Raw genomic sequence first — 18764 nt, 5'->3', positions numbered from 1 at the left:
TCTCTCTCTCTCTCTCTCTATATATATATATATATATATATATAGTATTTACGTAAATATTTTAGGCTCTACAGTTCTATAGTCTATTTCCACGCAATACTGTGAACATATAGCCTATTAATGGCTGCATAATATCCCGTTATATGTGTGTACCATAAAGATTTTAATTCTCTTAGATATTCAGAGTTTCCAATTTTATTATTGTTATTATTAAGGTGCTGAAACGAACATTTTGTCCAAGGTGAGTGCCAGCTGTTTCCTAAAGATAACTTGCTGGGAGTGGGAATTTCTGGGCTTAGGTGCAAGGCCATTTTAGTTTGCCTTCTTTAAAGTCTATATTAATTTTTACTTCCAACCACAGTATATGAACCTATTTCTCCATATTTTCACCAACAGTGGCCATTATCGATCTTTTAAAATCTTCGCTGAATCGGGCGGAAACTGTTTTCATTTCCAATTTTTTCATAATAGGTTAAACAACTTTGCATATTCTTACTGGCTGTTTTACTTATTTTGGATGGCTTGTTCAAATCTTCGCCCATTTTTCTTCTGAAGTTATCTTTTCCCTAGGTTTATAAAAATAATAACAGAGTGTTATTTCGCAGTTTCTCCAGTATGGCTTTTAACCTCGCCTCCTGTTTCAAGCACCAGTTTTAACTCAACCTGTACTAATAATTAAATTCTGCGGAAAAGCTTTAGGAAGCCTCTGGGGTCCCGGGGCCACGTGGGCGGAGCCGGCGCATCCTGACAGGTTTGCCCCGCCCCATCCCACCCTTTCCAGAGGGAGCGGGGCCGAAGGTCGCTCCGTCTAAGCGCGCTGCTTGTGTTGCCATAGATGCTATGGGGAGGAAGGCTGGTGCTGCCTAGCTCCAGCGCCCGCGGAGAGGCACATCCTAGCAAGCCAAGCAAGTGTCGCCGGCGTGCGTAACGTTGACGCGTGACGTCACTCGGCCTCAAGGCGCGTGCGCAGTGTGTCTGTCAGCGCCCTCAGGCCGCCGTCTGCTGGCGCTCGGTGGCGGCACGGTCTGGAGGTGGGTTTCCGCTCGCTGTGTCGGGAGGGCGGGTCTGCCCTCCTTCCTGGCCTGCCGGCGCGCCACCTCTGTCCCCTGCGGTGGGGGGCGCCGTAGACTCTCAGGAGTGAAGTGGAGAATGGGCCCCCGGAGTGAGGAGAGCGAGTGAAGCGCACAGCATCGCGAGAGTCTGGGGGCCGAGGTGGGCGTGAGCGAAGGTAATCCAGGCCCGGGTTCCGAGCCCGAGGCGTCCTTCGACCTTCCAGTGGGTGAAGCAGGGGCTGGGACTAAGGTTTCTCTGGGTCAGCGACCGGGCCCGCTTAAAGGGAGCTTGGGACTCACTTCTACCAGTTGAAAGGAGATCTTGGGTGACCCGGCCCAAAGTAAAGCGCTGGATCCGTACTAGCTATTGCTTTCACTGTTGCTAGGAGGAAGAGTTGGCGGAAACACTTCTAAAACTCCTTTGTGAGTGTTAGTTGAGAGGTAACAACTGTTGATGGGATCTTGTGGGTTCAGTGTTAGGCCCGTGAAGTTTGCAGGTATTCCCTTTGTGGTTTCGGGCGCGGTGCTACATGACTTCACATTCGAGTCTGCAAAATAAGAATGCTAATATTGAACCTCCTAGCAGAATTATGATGCCACAGAGCTCTGTGGAGTGTTTAATGAAAAGGATAGAGGAACACATACTGGAAACTTTTCCCTTCTGTTTTTTAAACCACATGCTTAAAAGAAATTTTGGGTCACGCATTGAAGTGCTGGAGCGAAGTTGAAGTGCATCATTATAACTCACATTCAGAACCTCATTAGAAGAGCGTGGATGCTTGCAGTGTACTTAAGCACTGTCCAGAACCTCTTGAGAGTGACATAAGTGAGTAAACACACCGCTGAAAGAACAGTACAAAGTAAATGCTACTAGAATGCAGTCTGGAAAGTAATGTATTTATTGTAGTGCTAGCTCACCTTCCTTTCCTGTTTTAATCATCAAACATTGGCTGCTTGTGGGCTAGTGGTTTGGCTGTCAATTTTTTCATATTTAATATTTAGATTCTTTTTGAAAACTGGTGGAGAATGCATTGGCTTTACCAAATAAATGCAGAATTCATGAACTGACATTGTGCTAACAGATACAGTTGACCCTTAAACAGGTAGGGGCTAGGGACACTGACCCCCACGTATAACTTTAGATTCCACAAAAGCTTAACTCTCAATAACTTACTAGCATATTTTGTGTATGTGTTATATACTGTATTCTTACAGTAAACTAGAGAAAAATTGTTAAGAAAATCATAAGGAAGAGAAAATACATTTACGGTATTTATGGAAAAGAATCTACATATCAATGGACCTGTACAGTTCAACCCATGTTGTTTAAGGGTCACCTATACCATGTAATACTCTATCTGCTCGAATTAAGGACTTTTCCAACACTATGCCATTAAGCCATGCTTCTTTCTCTTTTAAATTCCGTTTCCTCTCCAGTGGACAGATGTTTTTGGTTTCTTTGGCAGTGGTAGAACACAAAATGTAGAGTGACTGTATATTCAGTAAGGATAGTTCTTCAGTTTAAAATTCTGTTAAAATGTGTTAAGTTTTAGTGGCAAGAAGAATATTTTGTAATGTAAACATGGAGCCGCCTGACCAGATGAGGCAGGAATTTGTAGTTTAGAGACATGGCGAGGTGAACTGTAGGTCAGTTTAAGCATTGAGCAGGAGGAGGCTAACCAGTCAAGTACACAAACTATGGTGATGAGTATTGGTGGCTTATAAAGGTGATTTGGTATTACCAAAGTACATGTCCCAGCAAGAGAGTGAGATCTGGATGGAGGACATATTTGGCAGTTCTGGTTGATAAATAAGTGGGTGGTGGTAGAGAGGCCTGGTAGCAGGATCAGTATTGGGTTGAGGTGCAGGATCTTCTCCTGGATGGAGGTGAGATTTGGAGGGAGCTAACAAAAAATTTAAAAAATAATTTAAAAAAAAGCTAAAACTCACTTGTTAGAGCTTGATCAAATGTCAAAGGTCATGTTTAGGAATAAATCTCAGTCTAAGAGTATTTTGGGAGCTCTGTGGGTGATACCTCAACCATGGGTCTAGGAGAACTTTGGGGAGGAGCTAGAGGGGTTACTATGGTAACAAGAGCTGCCCTTCACTGATGAATGTTCTGTAGTATATGCTTTGTATATGCTAGCATGTTTTATACTCATTTTTTTATAAAAGGTTATTTTTGGAGACTCAAAGATGTAATTTGCCCAAGGCCACTTATTAAGCTGTAAGTCGCAGAGCTGGAATTCAAGCCCAGGTCTGTTGGATATCAAAGCCTTTACTCTTTCTTTATTCCAGATTGCCTCTTTATATAATGGAGTGTGTGGACATCAGCCTTCCCATTTTGTATCGTTTGTCATGACTGTGATCCAATTTGCTGTGGATGAGATTTCACTCACTAATAAATTTGATTCATTTATGTGTTTTCTTTTTCTAGATTTTAATTTAATTTGAAAATGAGTAAGTGCAGAAAGCTACCACTGGGTTCAAGTCCTGAGACATTCAGCCCAGATGTTGTTGCTGACATTTCTGAACTCTTTGCCAAGAACTTTTCTTATGGCAAGCCACTTAATAGTGAGTGGCCATTACCAGATCCCACTGAAATTTTCACCTGTGACCACACGGAATTTGATGCATTTCTCGATTTGAAGAACTCCCTAAATGAAGTAAAAAACCTGCTGAGTGATAAGAAGTTGGATGAGTGGCACGAGCACACAGCTTTCACTAATAAAGCTGGAAAAATAATTTCCCATGTGAGAAAATCTGTGAATGCTGAACTTTGTACTCAAGCGTGGTGTAAGTTTCATGAAATTTTGTGCAGCTTTCCAATTATTCCACAGGAAGCTTTTCAGAATGGAAAACTGAACTCTCTACACCTTTGTGAAGCTCCTGGAGCTTTTATTGCTAGTCTCAATCACTACTTAAAATCCCATCGATTCCCTTGTGATTGGAGTTGGGTAGCCAATACTCTGAACCCATACCATGAAGCAAATGACAATCTTATGATGATTATGGATGACCGACTTATTGCGAACACCTTGCATTGGTGGTATTTTGGTCCAGATAACACTGGTGATATCATGACTTTGAAATATCTGACTGGACTTCAGAATTTCGTAAGCAGCATGGCTACTATTCATTTGATCACTGCAGATGGAAGTTTTGATTGCCAAGGAAACCCAGGTGAACAAGAAGCTTTAGTTTCTTCTTTGCATTACTGTGAAGTTGTCACTGCTCTGACAACTCTTGGGAATGGTGGCTCTTTTGTTCTGAAGATGTTTACTTTGTTTGAACATTGTTCCATAAACTTGATGTACCTGCTAAACTGTTCCTTTGACCAAGTCCATGTTTTCAAACCTGCTACTAGCAAGGCAGGAAACTCAGAAGTCTATGTGGTATGTCTCCACTATAAGGGGAGAGAGGTAATGCACCCGCTGTTATCTAAGATGGTGCTGAATTTTGAGACCGAAATCACCAGGAAGGCTCTCTTTCCCCATCATGTGATTCCTGAATCTTTTCTTAAAAGACATGAAGAATGTTGTGTATTCTTTCATAAATACCAGCTAGAAACTATTTCTGAGAACATTCGTCTGTTTGAGTCCATGGGAAAAGGGGAGCAAACAAAGCTGAATAATTTAAGGGACTGTGCTGTTCAGTATTTCATGCAAAAGTTTCAGTTGAAGCCTCTTTCCAGAAATAATTGGCTAGTAAAAAAATCTAATATTGGCTGTAGTACAAATACAAAGTGGTTTGGGCAGAGGAACAGATATTTTAAAACCTATAATGAAAGGAAAATGCTGGAAACTCTTTCGTGGAAAGATAAGGTGGCCAAAGGTTACTTTAATAGTTGGGCCGAGGAACATTCTGCATATCATCCTGGGCAAAGTTCTCTTTTAGAAGGAACAGTTTCCAATCTTGAGTGTCACTCATGGCATATTTTAGAGGGAAAGAAACTGCCAAGGGTAAAGTGTTCTCCTTTCTGTGATGGTGAAATTTTAAAGGCTCTCAATGAAGCAATTGAAAAGTCATTTGGAGGAGCCTTGAATTTGGATTCCAAGTTTAGGCCAAAAGAGCAGTACTGTTGTTCTTGTCACATTTTTTCTGAAGAACTGATGTTTTCTGAGTTGTTTAGCCTTACCAAATGCCTTCAGGATGGGCAGGTTGTAGAACCCAGCAACCAAATAAAGTGCCTGCTTGTGGGTTTTTCAACACCTTGTGATATCAAAATGCATATGCCATTGGAAGTTCAGCTCCTGGAATCAGCTGAACTCATGAATTTTAGGTGTTCATTGCTTCATGATGGAGACCCAAATTACCAGCAGTTATTTTTGGACCGTCTTCTGCATTCATTACAGCAGCTTCATACAGGCGATGTTATGATTTTGCCTGTACTTTCTTGTTTTACAAGGTTTATGGCTGGTTTGATCTTCATACTCCATAGCTGTTTTAGATTCATCACATTTTCTTGTCCCACATCCTCTGAGCCCCTGAAGACCTGTGCAGTCCTGCTATGTGTTGGATACCAGGACCTTCCAAATCAAGTTTTCCAGTATCTGCAGAATGTGAATAAATTGTTGAGCACTTTGCTTAACACTGATGCACCCCAGCAAGTTTTACAGTTCGTGCCAATGGAAGTGCTGCTTAAGGGGGCACTACTTGATTTTTTGTGGGATTTGAATGCTACCATTGCTAAAAGACATTTGCATTTGATTATTCAAGGAGAGAAAGAAGAATTCATCAGTAGCCTTCAGTTATGAACTTGGATTTGTCCTTTCTGAAATTTAACTTTATGGCTTCTTATAGTTTCCATTGTTATTGCATCCCTTTGCTATTAATTTAAAACCTTTCATTTTGGGGAATGGCCAACTTTTGTAACATTTGAAGTCCCATTATTTCTGGAAAGACATCAGCTAGTTCCCAGGATATGTATACCCACAGGTGTTGAGGTTTTCATGTGCTGGAATCTATACAGTCATGATATTCGACCTTAAACATGAGATGTGTGTACGTGCTTGGGTATGGACACACCCATGCTTGCATATGCAGTTCAGTTGATCTTACCTGCTTAAGGTTTGCATCTGTGTGCCTTCAGTTTCGATTTTTTTTTTTTTCTAATTTCCTCTTGATGGCTAATGATGTTGATGAATTGATTTGATGAGAGGAGGTGAATCACTCCTGAGCAACACTGATTTTCTTTAGCACTAACCATGTCAGTTATGGATTTGGGGAACTCATCTTGCCAGATTTCTTGTTATGTGCCATTTATTGCCTATAAGCCATTGACCCAGTTTATGGTTCATATGAAGCTTTGTGAATATTTTACTAATCACAACCATCCAACTAGAAAGGATATCAGGACAGCTTCAAACCAAAGATCATGTTTAAAACAATGAAAAATTACTGTATCTAATACAGTCCTGTATCATGACAAGTTTTATTTGGCAATGGTATAGTAATTTTTAACTTCCAGGAAATAATGTTTAAACTAAAGGATTTTTTTAAATTACGAAGTAGTGTTTATAGTTTCACATTGCGGGACGTAAGTGATAAATATAGTGGCTACTGAAGAAAAATTTTAATACTTTTAGAATGATGGTTTAGCATTTAACATTTTTAAATCTTTACTAATTTCTTTTTTCAGTAGTAAGTAACACTTGACCAAAAGTTTAACCATGAGGTGGTTATTTTATCAGTTCTGTTTGATTTCTGTTGAGTTACATGTATTTTTGACAGTACACCTGAGCTTTTCTGGCAAACTGTTAAGCAGATCTTCATTACTTTGAAATTCCACAAAATGGAGAATATTTATATTCTTACGTGTGCATTTTAGACATTTTTGTTAGTTATGTGAAAAATAGATGTATTCTCTGATGTATTTGGTTGATAAATATTAATCTGAATTTTTTGTCATGTTCTTTGCTATTTTGAGTTCCATTATAGATTCATGAATAAAGTCATTAGCAGAGAGATTTTGTGTTCGTCTTTTTTAAAGAGAATCATGGGGGAAGTTAAAAATATAACTTAGAAACAGATTTTTTTTTTAAGGAAGGTTTGAATGGGAGTTAATGTTCCTTCATTTCCTCTGATTTGTATTCATTAAAATTTAGTCCTTAATATTGTAATATTTATGGAAGCTCTACTTTGGGAAAGAAATTGAAAACTTAAGGGAGGGAGTAGAAGGGATAGATTTAGTTCCTGTCAGGGAGGGAGTTGGAGGCCTGGAGGTAGATTTCTAAAAGAAAAGTGATTTCCTACTGGTGATTTTATGGAAGTAGTTCAAGTTGTATAATGATAGAATTCTGACATAAAATTGATTACCACTAGAGAATTAAAACCACTCTCAGGAAACCATTTTGTATTTTGTAGTCTTTATGCGTTAGTTGGTTTGGTTCATTGTAATGATGCAGTTTATTTTTTACTTACTTTATTTGATTAGAATACAATTGAAAGCTTAGTTCCAAGTTCTGATATTAAAACTTCCTTTTAAAGTCCTCAAACAGATGTTGAATGCTTAGTTTTGTAACACTAGTCTGTGTTGGAATATATAATATGCTGGTGTATACTAGGATATATTTTGTTTTTTAACCTGGCTTTTGGAATCAGTTGCTGTTTATCTGATTTATTGGATTCTTATTGATTTAGAGGTGAGATGACTTGAGGAAGATTCCAATTGAACTGGATATGGATGGTAGGTACCAATGATTCATAGGCCTTTCTCTTTGAGAAAAAGGGGAGAAAAAATGCTTTCCAAAAAAATGAATGAAAATGTTGAGGGCAGTAAGTGAGAGATAGTTTGTATAGTTTATCAAGATAGTTACTGTTCTTTAAAAACAATATTGTTTGGTAGATCTCGAGAATTTTAATTGTGATGCTTTTTGAAGAAAATTTTTAACAGCAAAAAAAATTAAACTTCATGTGTTCCCTAAAATCTTAGATCAGAAAGAGGTTTTAATAAATTTAATTTCTTCAATTTTTAAGTTTTATGCCGCCTAGAAAAAATTCGGTTTTACATTTTAGTGGAGGCTTCTGCATATTATCCTAGTATTACTTAAATATTTAAATGCATTGAAAATATCTTCTGAAATAAAATTAGAATCCAAATTTGTGGACTTCACTCCATCTTTAAAATAGTTATTTTGTTTAAAAAGATATTAATTTTTTTTCTGTTTCAGAGATCTTGGATTAAAATATTAGGAGAGTTGAAAAAAATGTTTATTGATACTTGTGTTATTTTACTTATCTTTGATGAAAATACCAGGTCTTTAAAAATATTTAAACCTTATTCTTCATTTCTAGATGAGATGATTAATTGAATAGTTTTTAAATTACAGGGCTTTGGTGTGGGTATATGAAAACAGTTACTCCCTTCCATCTTTAGAAATGAAAATCTTGATTATAAACCTAATCAAAATCTTATTTTCCATGTTTAAATACTTTTCATTGGTTTTTTAAAAATGATTTTTTATTTAGTGTATTTTTGCTTTTGAAAATAAAAGTAAGAAATAGGACATTTTTAGTTTAGTTTGTTTAAACTATTGTTTAAAATAGTTTTAAACAATAAATAATTAGCATTTTTTAGTAAAAATACTACATGCTTCTAAAGATTTTAAAGCATGAGGAGAGTTTCTGTTAATTTTTATGTTCTAAAAATTAAAAAATTTTTAAATTACACTAGTACAATTAGGCCTTATTTAAATTTCCTTTGTAATCTATTTAATACAATTTGAACAAAACTTAGACTTAATGTGAATATTATCCTCTTAAATTAATGGAAAATTATATAATTAAGGAAAACATTTGCAGAGATTGTTCTTTTTCTCTGTGTACATTATGCTGAAAAGATACTTGTCTAAAAAGATTCTACGGATCTTTGTGGATAAATCTATTTTTACATGTGTATCTGCATCTTTTTTTGCTGTTGAAGGTTTATGCTTCAACACTAAATTATTTTACTGTGCTATTACTGTCTGTAGACTTTTGGGAGTTTCTACTCTTTCCAGAGAATTCCAGGATTGACAAATTAGTCTGTATACTAGACTAGCTGAGAAAATTCAAAACAAGCATAAACATATCCTGGTGAACTTCTCTTTTTATTAGCGTAAACATAATTTCTGCAACTATCACATAAGTCCAGTAATGTTAATTTCTTTCTGGAGCTATTGTACTTACTGGTTGAATCAATTTGACCATTAAGCAATTTTATATCATTTTTTCCCCCCATTATTTCATTTTCTTGCCAGGATTGTAAACTCAAGGACAAGGCACTGTGACAAGGATACTTATTTTTTATCCCATGTAGTCAATGTGAGTGTCTATAGAATACTATTTGATTTCGTTTTATTATAGAAAACTTACAACCATTCACCACCATGTACCCTCACCCAGGTTCCATAATTACCAACATTCTGCTAAACTTGTTTTATCTTCCTACACTTTTTTTTCTTGGAATATTTTAAAGAAAATTCATGAAGTATTTCTAACAGATAAAGACTTTATCACAACAAACAAAATTAACATCACTCAAAACTTAGTCCATATTCAAGTTTTTCAGATCGTCTCAAAAGTGCCTTTTTATAGTTGATTCAAATAAGGATTCAGATAAGGGTCACACATTGCATATACTTAATATGTTTCTGAAGTTAGTCTTTTACGAACCCCACCTCTCTACTCCCAGTTCCAACATTTTTTTTCCCATGCCATTTTAACTGTCTTGTAGTTTTCCACATTCTGGATTTGGCTGATTATTTTATCTTTTAACTTGTCTCTTTAATCCATATATTTCCTATAAATTGGTAGCAGATCTAAATGAATGATTACTATTGGCAAGAATACTTCATAAATGTGTACTTCCTTTTTTTTTTTTTATCATATTATGAAGCACAAAATGGCTAGTTGTTCTCAGTGACATTAGGGTTCAGATGTTAACCCTATTTATACACTACCAAGTTTTCTTTCAATCTTTAACTTAATAGTTTTGGCATCTATTGAATATTGATAGTTAGCTCTATTAGGGGTTTCAAATTAGTGATTTTCTAACTGTATTTCTCTTGTCTCTAAAGTTGGACTTTATAACATATACTTAAAGTCATCAGCTCTTTATTTTTTTTCTGAAATAGATTGTTTAGGAAAAGCCAGAGAGATGCTTAATTTTTAAAACACTATCAATTTTCAGAAAAACAAGTTGGTGTCTTAGCAACCTCCAAAGGTGACCAATGAGATTTTTTTGGTTATAGTTGTTTTTAACCAACTTTAAGAATTCATGAATGATTATATATTTGATGTATTTTAATCTGTTACAACTATTCTTAATTGTACTCGAATTATCCTAATTTGGCTTGGGTGGGTAAGGGAGGGGCTCCTCCAAGTCGATACGTATGTCTTTTTTTACATAATTCAAACAGTTTTTGATAGGTTCCATACTTTCTGGCACAACACGTGCCAATTTTGTCTTGCTGAGATCTGTCATTATCCTGAGCTTACTGAGAATGTTGTACTACTGTAGTTCTCAAACTTTTTGGTCTCAAGACCCCTTTACCCTCTTAAAAATTATTGAGGAATCCAAAGAGCTTTTGTTTATGGGAGCAATGTCTGTTGATATTTTCCATCTCAGAAATTAAAACAGAAAAATTTAAAGCTTTATTAATAAATTTAAAAATAACAATGATAAAACCATTACATGTTAACATAATTTTTTAATGAAAAGTAACTTTCAAAACAAAATTTGGTGAGAAGTGTGATGTTTATATTTTTGTAAATTTTTTTTTTTATAGCTAGATTCTCATATCTTTTTACATTCAGTCTGTTGCAATACATTGTTTTGAAGTACTTAAGATAATCTGGCCTCACATAGACGTGTAGTTGGAAAAGGGAGGAATATTTTAATAACTTTTTTAGGTAATTATGGATATTCTTTGATGCTGCTCCAAAACTTGACAGGTGATGGTTTCCTAAAAGTTGGTTGCAATGAAAAATCTTAAACTATATTAAGGAACGTTTTGTACTGTCACACTAAAATCAAGTTTTGCAATTGAATGGATCACTTACCCACAGGTAGTTTTGCAGCACCATGAATTTGTCATTTGGAAAATATCAGTTCATTGAGTTATATAGATCTTGTAAATGTTGACACATTTGATTATATGGTACCAAAAAGTCACATTCATAAATATCACCACTCATCTCATCAGAAAAATCTAAGCATTGAGAAGTTGTCAAGATTAGGGTGGTGGACAGAAATTTTCTAAAATTCTAATTTTCACTAGAATGTTTGAATTTTATGGCAACAAATACTGAGGTTGTTTTCTGTGAAGTGACAGTTTACTTTATTAATTTTGAGAAAATATCTGTCACTCATGTCTGAATAACTATAGTTTGTCTGCCAGTTATTCTTTAAAGTAAATTGGTGTTCAAGAGAAATGTACAACTTGTTTGCCACTCAGTTGTGCAAATGCTTTTCCTGGAGACAGGCATCCGACTTCAGTGTGCGGCGGAAGTGCATTGTGTGTATTTCCAATTTCTTTACCTCTAATATTAAGACATACCAAATGTTGAGATTTAATAAAATTGTTTTTACTACTCTATCAAGGGTACTCTTTTTTCAATTTAAAAATTATTTGTTAGTTGCAATTGACATACAATATTATATTCATTTCAGGTGTACAACATAATCACTAGACATTTATATATGTTCCATAGTGATCACCCCAATAAGTCTGGTACTCACCTGACACCATACATAGTTATTACCATATTATTGACTATATTCTCTATGATGTAATTTACATCCCCATAAATATTATAACTGGCAATTCGTACTTCTTAATTCCTTTCATCTTTTTCACTATTAAGGATATTCTTAATTAGAAATGGCTTTTTCCCTCACTACGAGTATGTGTTAAAGAATACAATGACTACTAGCCTACTTTAGTGCCACTACCTTGATTTGTGCTAAGTCACCAGCAATTTTGCCCATCAGTGAGACTATTAATATAGTAAAGAGAGAATAAATAATGTCTTGGTTTGGGTCCATAAACCTCATTTTGAGAACTGCTACTCTAGTGTTGTCTCATTATATCAGCTGCTGACTTTTTATTTTAATTTATATTAATGAGGTATTAATTCCTATTTTTGAGGCTCTTTATAAACGAATGTTTAGTTTTTCCATTTTTTAAATATGTGGAGATAAACACTTTTCTCTTTAGTTTTATTAATATGTTTAATTGTATTAATGGATTTCCTAATTTTGAATCCCTCATGTTTCTGGAACAAGCACTGCTTGATTATGATGGATTATGGGATTCTGTTTGCTAATATTTCACCTAAAATTTTTGCATTAATATTTATAAGTGAGATTGTTTTTAGTTTTATCGAGCAGTATTTGTCTGGTTTTAGAATCAGTGTTAAATTTGCTTAATAAAAATGGTTTGGACATTTTTTTCTATGCTCTGAAATAGTTTAAGTAGTGTTTACATCATCCGATCTTTAAAAATTTGGTAGACTTCGTGAAACCATCTGAGCCTGGTGTCCTTCTAGAGGGGAGTTTTTTTATGACTTCCTATATTCCTTTTTACAAAATTTATTCATTTAGAGTTTTTATCTCTGTTAGTGTCAACTTTGGTATGTTTACTTAGAAAGCTCTTTATTTCATTTATATTAAAAATTTTTTTTGAGCTTGTTTCTTTTGTTTGTATACTTGTGCTTTCTCCCCATCCTTTATAAATCAGGTTAATTATTTCTGTTTTGTTGATTAATTTTCAAAGAACCATTAATTTTTTGGTTTACTTATTTCCTTTTCTGTTTTTTTCTTTTAACTCAGCAAATTCTGCTTTATTTTTTTTAAATTGAGGTAGAATCGTTGCATAATATATTAGCTTCAGGTGTACCACGTAATGATTTGATATATGTGATATTTTGAAATGATCACCACAATAAATCTAGTTAATATCCACCACCATGTATAATTACAAATTTTTTTTCTTAATGTTGAGAACTTTTAAAGTCTATTATCCCTCCCTCTGGCAACCACCTATCTGTTCTCTGTATCCCTGATCTGTTATTTAAAAAAAAAATTTTTTTTTTGAAGATTCTACATACAAGTGAGATCATATAGTATTTGTCTTTCTTTGTGTGACTTACTTCACTTAGCATAATGTCCTCGGGGTTGATCCATGTTATCACAAATGACAGAATTTTCTTTTTTTTTTTTTTTTATGGCTAAATACCATTCCACTGTGTGTGTATGTGTGTGTCTCCCACATTTTCTTCATCCATCCTTTGATGGATACTTCGGTTCTTTCCATGTCTTGGCTATTGTAAGTAATGCCGCAGTGAACGTGAGCATGTATATACCTTTCTGAGTTGACGTTTTCACTTCCTTTAGATAAATACCCAGAAGTGGAATTGCTGGATTATATGGTAGTTCTATTTTTAATTTTTTGAGGAAACTCTGTACTCTTTTAGTGAAGCAAAACACAGAGGCTGCACCAATTTACATTTCTACCAACAGTCCAGGAGGGTTCCCTTTTCTCCACATTCTCTCCAATACTTATTATTTCTTATCTTTTTAATAGTAGCCATTCTAACAGGAGTGAGGTAATATCTCCTTGTGCTTCTGATTTGCTCTTTGCTGATGATTGGTAATGTTGAGCATCATGTACTTGTTGGCCATCTGTATGCCTTCCGCCCATTTTTAAATCAGATTGTTTTTGTAATTGAGTTGTATGACAATATATTTTGCCTATTAACCACTTATCAGATGTGATTTGCAAATGCTTTGCCCCATTCTTTAGGGTTGTCTTTTCATTTTGTCGATGGTTTCCTTTGCTATGCAGAAGCTTTTTAGTTTGATGGAGTCCCACTTGTTCACTTCTGCTTTCCTTTCCTTTGCTTTTGGTGTGAAATACAAAAAATCATCACCAAGACAGATGCCAAGGAGCTTCTGGCCTATGTTTTCTTCTAGGAGTTTTATGGTTTTGGGTCTTATATTAAAATCTTTGATCCTTTTCAATTTGACTTTTGTGTATGATGTAAGATAGTGGGCTGGTTTCATTCTTTTGCATGTGACTGTCCAGTTTTCCCAGCACCATTTATTGAAAATATCGTCTTTTCCCCATTGTATATTTTTGCTTCCTTTGTCAGGAATTAATTGACCATGTATACATGGATTTATTTCTTTAAAAAGTTTAAAAATTTTTTTAAATTACAGTTGACATACAAGACATTGATGAAAGAACTGAAGAAAACACACATAAATGCAAAGATAGTCCATGTTCATGGTTGAAGTAATATTGGTATAGCCATACTACCTAAAACAATCTACAGATCCAATATAATCCCTATCAAAATTCCAACAGCATTTTCACAGAAAAAGAACAATCCCAAAATCTATATGGAGCCATAGAAGACCCCAAGTAGCCAAAGCAACCTTTAGAAAGAAGAAAACTGGAGGCATCATGGGCCCTTATTTCAAACTACATTACAAAACTATAGTCATTAAAATAGTATGGTATTGACATAAAAACAGACACATAGATGAGTAGAACAGAACAGAGAGCCTATACTTTTTGTGTGGTTATTCTCTAATTTTTTGCTTCACTGTGCTGTTGAAGCTTCTTAAGTGGACTTCTGAGCAATCTCAGAGTTATTTTCATTCATGAATAAGTGTCCAATTGTTCTTTGTAGGAGGGCGGGTGGCTGGAGTCTATTTTGCCACCTTGATGATGTTACTCATTCAACCTTTTAAAAATGTCACGCTCGTTTTGTAGCTTGCATGGCTTCTAACAAGATGGCTACTAATAATTCTTACGTTTATTTCTCTCTAGTAATGCTTCTCCCTCCCCGCTTTGGTTGCCTTCAAGATTTTGTTTTGTGTTTTTAGAAGTTGAATATGATATGTCTATTTCTGGCATGAGTATTTATCTTAGTTGGTGGTTTGAATCTGTAGTTTGCCATTAATTTTGGAAATTTTTAGCCATTATCCCTTCAAATATTTATTCTACCCCAGTCTCTATCTTTTTTACTTCTGCAATTCTGATTGTAAATCTATTAGATCATTTGATTTAGTCCTCCAGTTCCTGGATGCTATGTTTTGTTTTATTTTTTACTTTTTTTTTTCTTTGCTTTCAGTTCAGATATTTTCAAGGTCATCGATTCTTTTCTTAGCTCTGTTAAGTCTGCTGATGAGGCTGTCAATCACAATCTTGATCTCTATTACTGTGGTTTTCATTTCTGGCATCTTCATTTGATTTTTTTTCTTACAGTTTCCATCTCTCTGCTGAAATTATTCATCTAAATGAGTGATGTCCAATTTTTCTATTAAAGACTTTGACATATTTTTCATAGTTATTTTAAATCCTCTATTTGATAACTCCAACGTCTGTGTTTTATGTTTCTGGTTCTGTTGATTATTTTGTCTCTTGGCACTGTGGAGTTCTTTCCCTTGCCTTTTTTGTACATCACATCTCAAGTGTTTTTTTTTTTTTTTTTTTTTTTTTTTTATAGAGAAGATAGAGAAGAAGAAACTGGGCAGGGCTCCATGGCCTTCTGGCAGCAGTTGATCTCTCCCTCTCCTAAGCCTGTATCATGAAGGATGCTTTTTCAGGACTCTTCCCATCGTTTTGGTGAGTACCCACTGGAATCCATGGAGAGCAGAGCCTGTGAGTGTTGTGAACTCTTCTTTTATCTGAAGACTTTAGGGTTCCATATTGTCAACAGCCAATACTCAATGTCTGCCAATTTGCTAACAACAATTCTAGGTGAATCCTTCTTACTAGTGTTTAACTGCCCCAAGTAAACAAATCCTTGTATTCCATATCTCCCCATATGTGCTTGTTTCTCCTCAGATTTTGGTTTAGTTGGCATTTTCTCAACTTCAAGTCTTTGATGGATTTAGGCAAAGTCGTTAACTTGCAGTTTGTTCAGTTATAAGGGTGGGATGACATTCTTTCTAGCTCTTTGCCAGCTCTCTGCCTTCAAGTAGAAACCAGGAGCCTGAGCCTCCTTATTATTACCCCCAATCTCTCTACTGGTAGGATGACTGTTTTGGTTTACACCAGTATAATTATTAATAGCTCCCCCTTTCCCTCAAGAGTTTCTTTGTTTGAATGATAAATTGTATGATCACCATGGCCTTAAAATATTACATAATGAGGTTTCACCAGGAGTATATGTTAAGTTTGGACGCATTTGTTTATTCTAGATAAAAATAAAATATTGAAGATCATTTTTGTGATATTCAAAAGGGCATGGAGAGAAAAGGTATAAACGAAAGACACATCAAACCAAAGCCAATGTGTAGACTATTTGGACCCTGTTTCAGTCCAAAAGGATTTTGTTTTAGACAATCAAGGACATTTGAACATGAGCTAGGTATCAGGAGATATTAAAGAATTATTGTTATTTTGTTAACTATTACAATGATATCATAGGTGTGTTTTTTAAAAATCTTATTTGTCAGATAAATTCTAATGTGTTTGGATTCAAAATGTTATGACAGTGGGATTTATAGAAAAATGCTAAAAAAAAAAAGGTGAAGGGATGATGAAATGAGTAAATAAATTCACATTTGCTGCTTGTCACATAGAAGGAACCTAGTAAATACTGTATTTGTCGAATCGAATCGTGGATGACAGAATCGAAAAGAGAATTTTATTGTTTATGTTCATTTAGTGCCAGTCCTCTCCAAAGTCTTTGTAAGATGATGCCCAGATGAGCAGAATCAGCCAGTGTGATGTCTGTGAACAGACAAGGGAAGCCAAAATGAAGTGCGGCTTCATTTAAAACTCAAAGAGCAATATACAGTCACATACATGCCACCTTTCTTTCAGATACATTCGCAGACATGATTAGAAGAGGACAGTGATTCTCTTCTCCCCTCTAAAAGTCCTCCTGCTTTAGTTCTGCAAAGAAATCAGGAGACTTTGTAATATCCTGTTCACCAAAAATTGGCATGAAAGGTACCCTTAAATAAACAGGTGTAATTAATCATGGTGCTGCTTGTTTTGACGAGCATGCAAGAGTGACAAGTTAATAATAAATCCCTAGCTCATAAAGGGAAGGTGGCTGAGGAGGTGCTGTGGGTTAATTTACATCTTCAGATAGCATGGAAGATTTAATAATCTTCCTGCCTCATACATCAAACTAATACCCCTGAGGCAGAAAAGCAAACCACTTTTAACTGTTAATCTGAGAAGCTATAAAATCCTGTCTCAGGTTACAAATAAATTGAGTTGCTGGTGAACCTCTAGTGTGCGTGATTTATTCAGATTCCAAAGCCACTCAGGACCTTTGGGAACCTGGGCTGCAAAACCAGGCAGGTGGGAATGCTATGGTTATTGGCAATCTAATCAGAAGGTCTAGACTGAGGGTGGTGACTGATTTTACCTTAGATTTATTTCACCTTCCATGTCGACTACAAATAGATTATGGAATAAAAAAAATATATATGAATTTGAGATTCAGTTCTAAATGATTGCTTTTAGTTGAGATTATAACCATCTTTCTGTTTATTTAGTAGTTGTTCTTAAAAGATCAAAAGCTGTTTTGAAGTTTTTACTTTCTAACTGTGGGATTCAGAAAGAGGAACGAACTCTTCATGGCACTACAAGCCATTTGTGAAACCTAAACAATTTTTAGATTTCCAGCTCTTCATTTCTTAAGCAGCTTAGCTATGGAGTGTATTGAACTTATTAATTTGGAAAACTATTCCTTTATTGATATTAATATAGAAAATATCATCTCCTGCTTTAAAAAATGGGCCATGATGGTTTCTGAGAAAGAGGAAAGAGTTATATGCATTAGCAGTATGTATATGTGCATTCATTGCTCTAGTTTGTCATGAAATAATTTTTATAAAGAAATTAGATTGTAAAATATGATTTCTGCTCATCTTTTTACTAATGCTGCTTGTAATTTCAGTTGAATCATATGTGATGTTTAATGCACTGTTACAGGAAATGGAAGAAAGCCTAAGTTAGTGACATAAAAATAGTCAATTCCTGTCCTCCTCTCTCCCTCCAGCCTCTGGGGCTCTAAATCACATCTGTAAATTAAGGTCCCATTTTGTCATGTCTTCCAAGGGCATACTGACCGCTGTGGAATGAGCTGCAGGCTATTATTAGCACATCCATTGAACTTAGCAATTAGGAAAACACATACTACCTCAGATATACCCATACTGCTCTGTCCACATCTCTCTGAGGAAGGCTAGTTTCTTGGTCAGGAGTTCAGATTGGGCTATGTGGGAGAAGCCTTAGAGGAAAATCTTTTCCTCCTTCAGCAGTTCACTTAGGAAATATCCATTGGTTGCCTTAGGTTCTGAGGATATAAAAAGGCCACACAAAAACAGGGGTAAAGAGCACCGTATTGGTTTCCTGTTGCTACGGTAACTAATTATCACAAACTTAGTGGTTTAAAATAGCACAAATATATTATCTTCCTGCTCTGAAGGTCAGAAGTCTAAAATCAAAGTATTGGCAGGCGTGTGCTCCTTCTCTCCAGAACGCTCTAGTGGAGAATCTGTTTCCTTGCCTTTTCCGGCTTCTAGGAGGCCTTCTGCATTCCTTGGTTATGGCCCCTTCCTCAAATCACTTCAACTCTTTACCATTGTCATATCTCCTGCTCCTCAATATGATCACCTTCCTCCCTTTTATGAAGATTCTTGTGATTTCTTTGAGCCCACCTGGATAATCCAGGATGATCTCCCCACCTCAAAAC

At 35.5% G+C, this 18764-nt stretch overlaps 2 protein-coding genes across 6 annotated transcripts in view; both read left to right on the top strand.

Annotated features, from left to right (window-relative positions):
* The first annotated feature begins 941 nt into the window (after positions 1-941).
* Positions 942-7021, top strand: CMTR2 (cap methyltransferase 2). 4 transcript variants are annotated; one of them, XM_036231385.1, is made up of 3 exons: positions 1134-1228; positions 1741-1878; positions 3490-7021. In XM_036231385.1, the coding sequence occupies exon 3, from the start codon at positions 3509-3511 to the stop codon at positions 5807-5809; it is 2301 nt and encodes a 766-aa protein (XP_036087278.1). In that variant the 5' UTR covers positions 1134-1228; positions 1741-1878; positions 3490-3508; the 3' UTR covers positions 5810-7021. The 4 variants fall into 4 exon arrangements, with proteins under 4 accessions (XP_016019906.2, XP_016019905.2, XP_036087278.1 ...); XM_016164420.2 differs by lacking the exons at positions 1134-1228; positions 1741-1878 and adding an exon at positions 942-1031; XM_016164419.2 differs by lacking the exon at positions 1741-1878 and having other exon boundaries at positions 1102-1228.
* Positions 1115-18764, top strand: part of HYDIN (HYDIN axonemal central pair apparatus protein) — a 310335-nt gene continuing 292685 nt past the window's right edge. The window contains exons 1-2 of one of the 2 annotated variants that reach the window (XM_016164411.2): positions 1115-1228; positions 15552-15670. The gene's annotated coding sequence lies outside the window, so the exon portion shown is untranslated. Of the gene's footprint in view, positions 1229-4121; positions 4236-15551; positions 15671-18764 lie in introns of those variants that run through there. The other variant, XM_036231381.1, reaches the window with a different exon arrangement.

Source organism: Rousettus aegyptiacus, unplaced genomic scaffold, assembly GCF_014176215.1.
Source record: "Rousettus aegyptiacus isolate mRouAeg1 unplaced genomic scaffold, mRouAeg1.p scaffold_m13_p_14, whole genome shotgun sequence".
Classification (NCBI taxonomy): Eukaryota; Metazoa; Chordata; class Mammalia; order Chiroptera; family Pteropodidae; genus Rousettus; species Rousettus aegyptiacus.
Note: the sequence above shows the minus strand (reverse complement) of the source record. Positions and strands in the feature narration are given on the sequence as shown.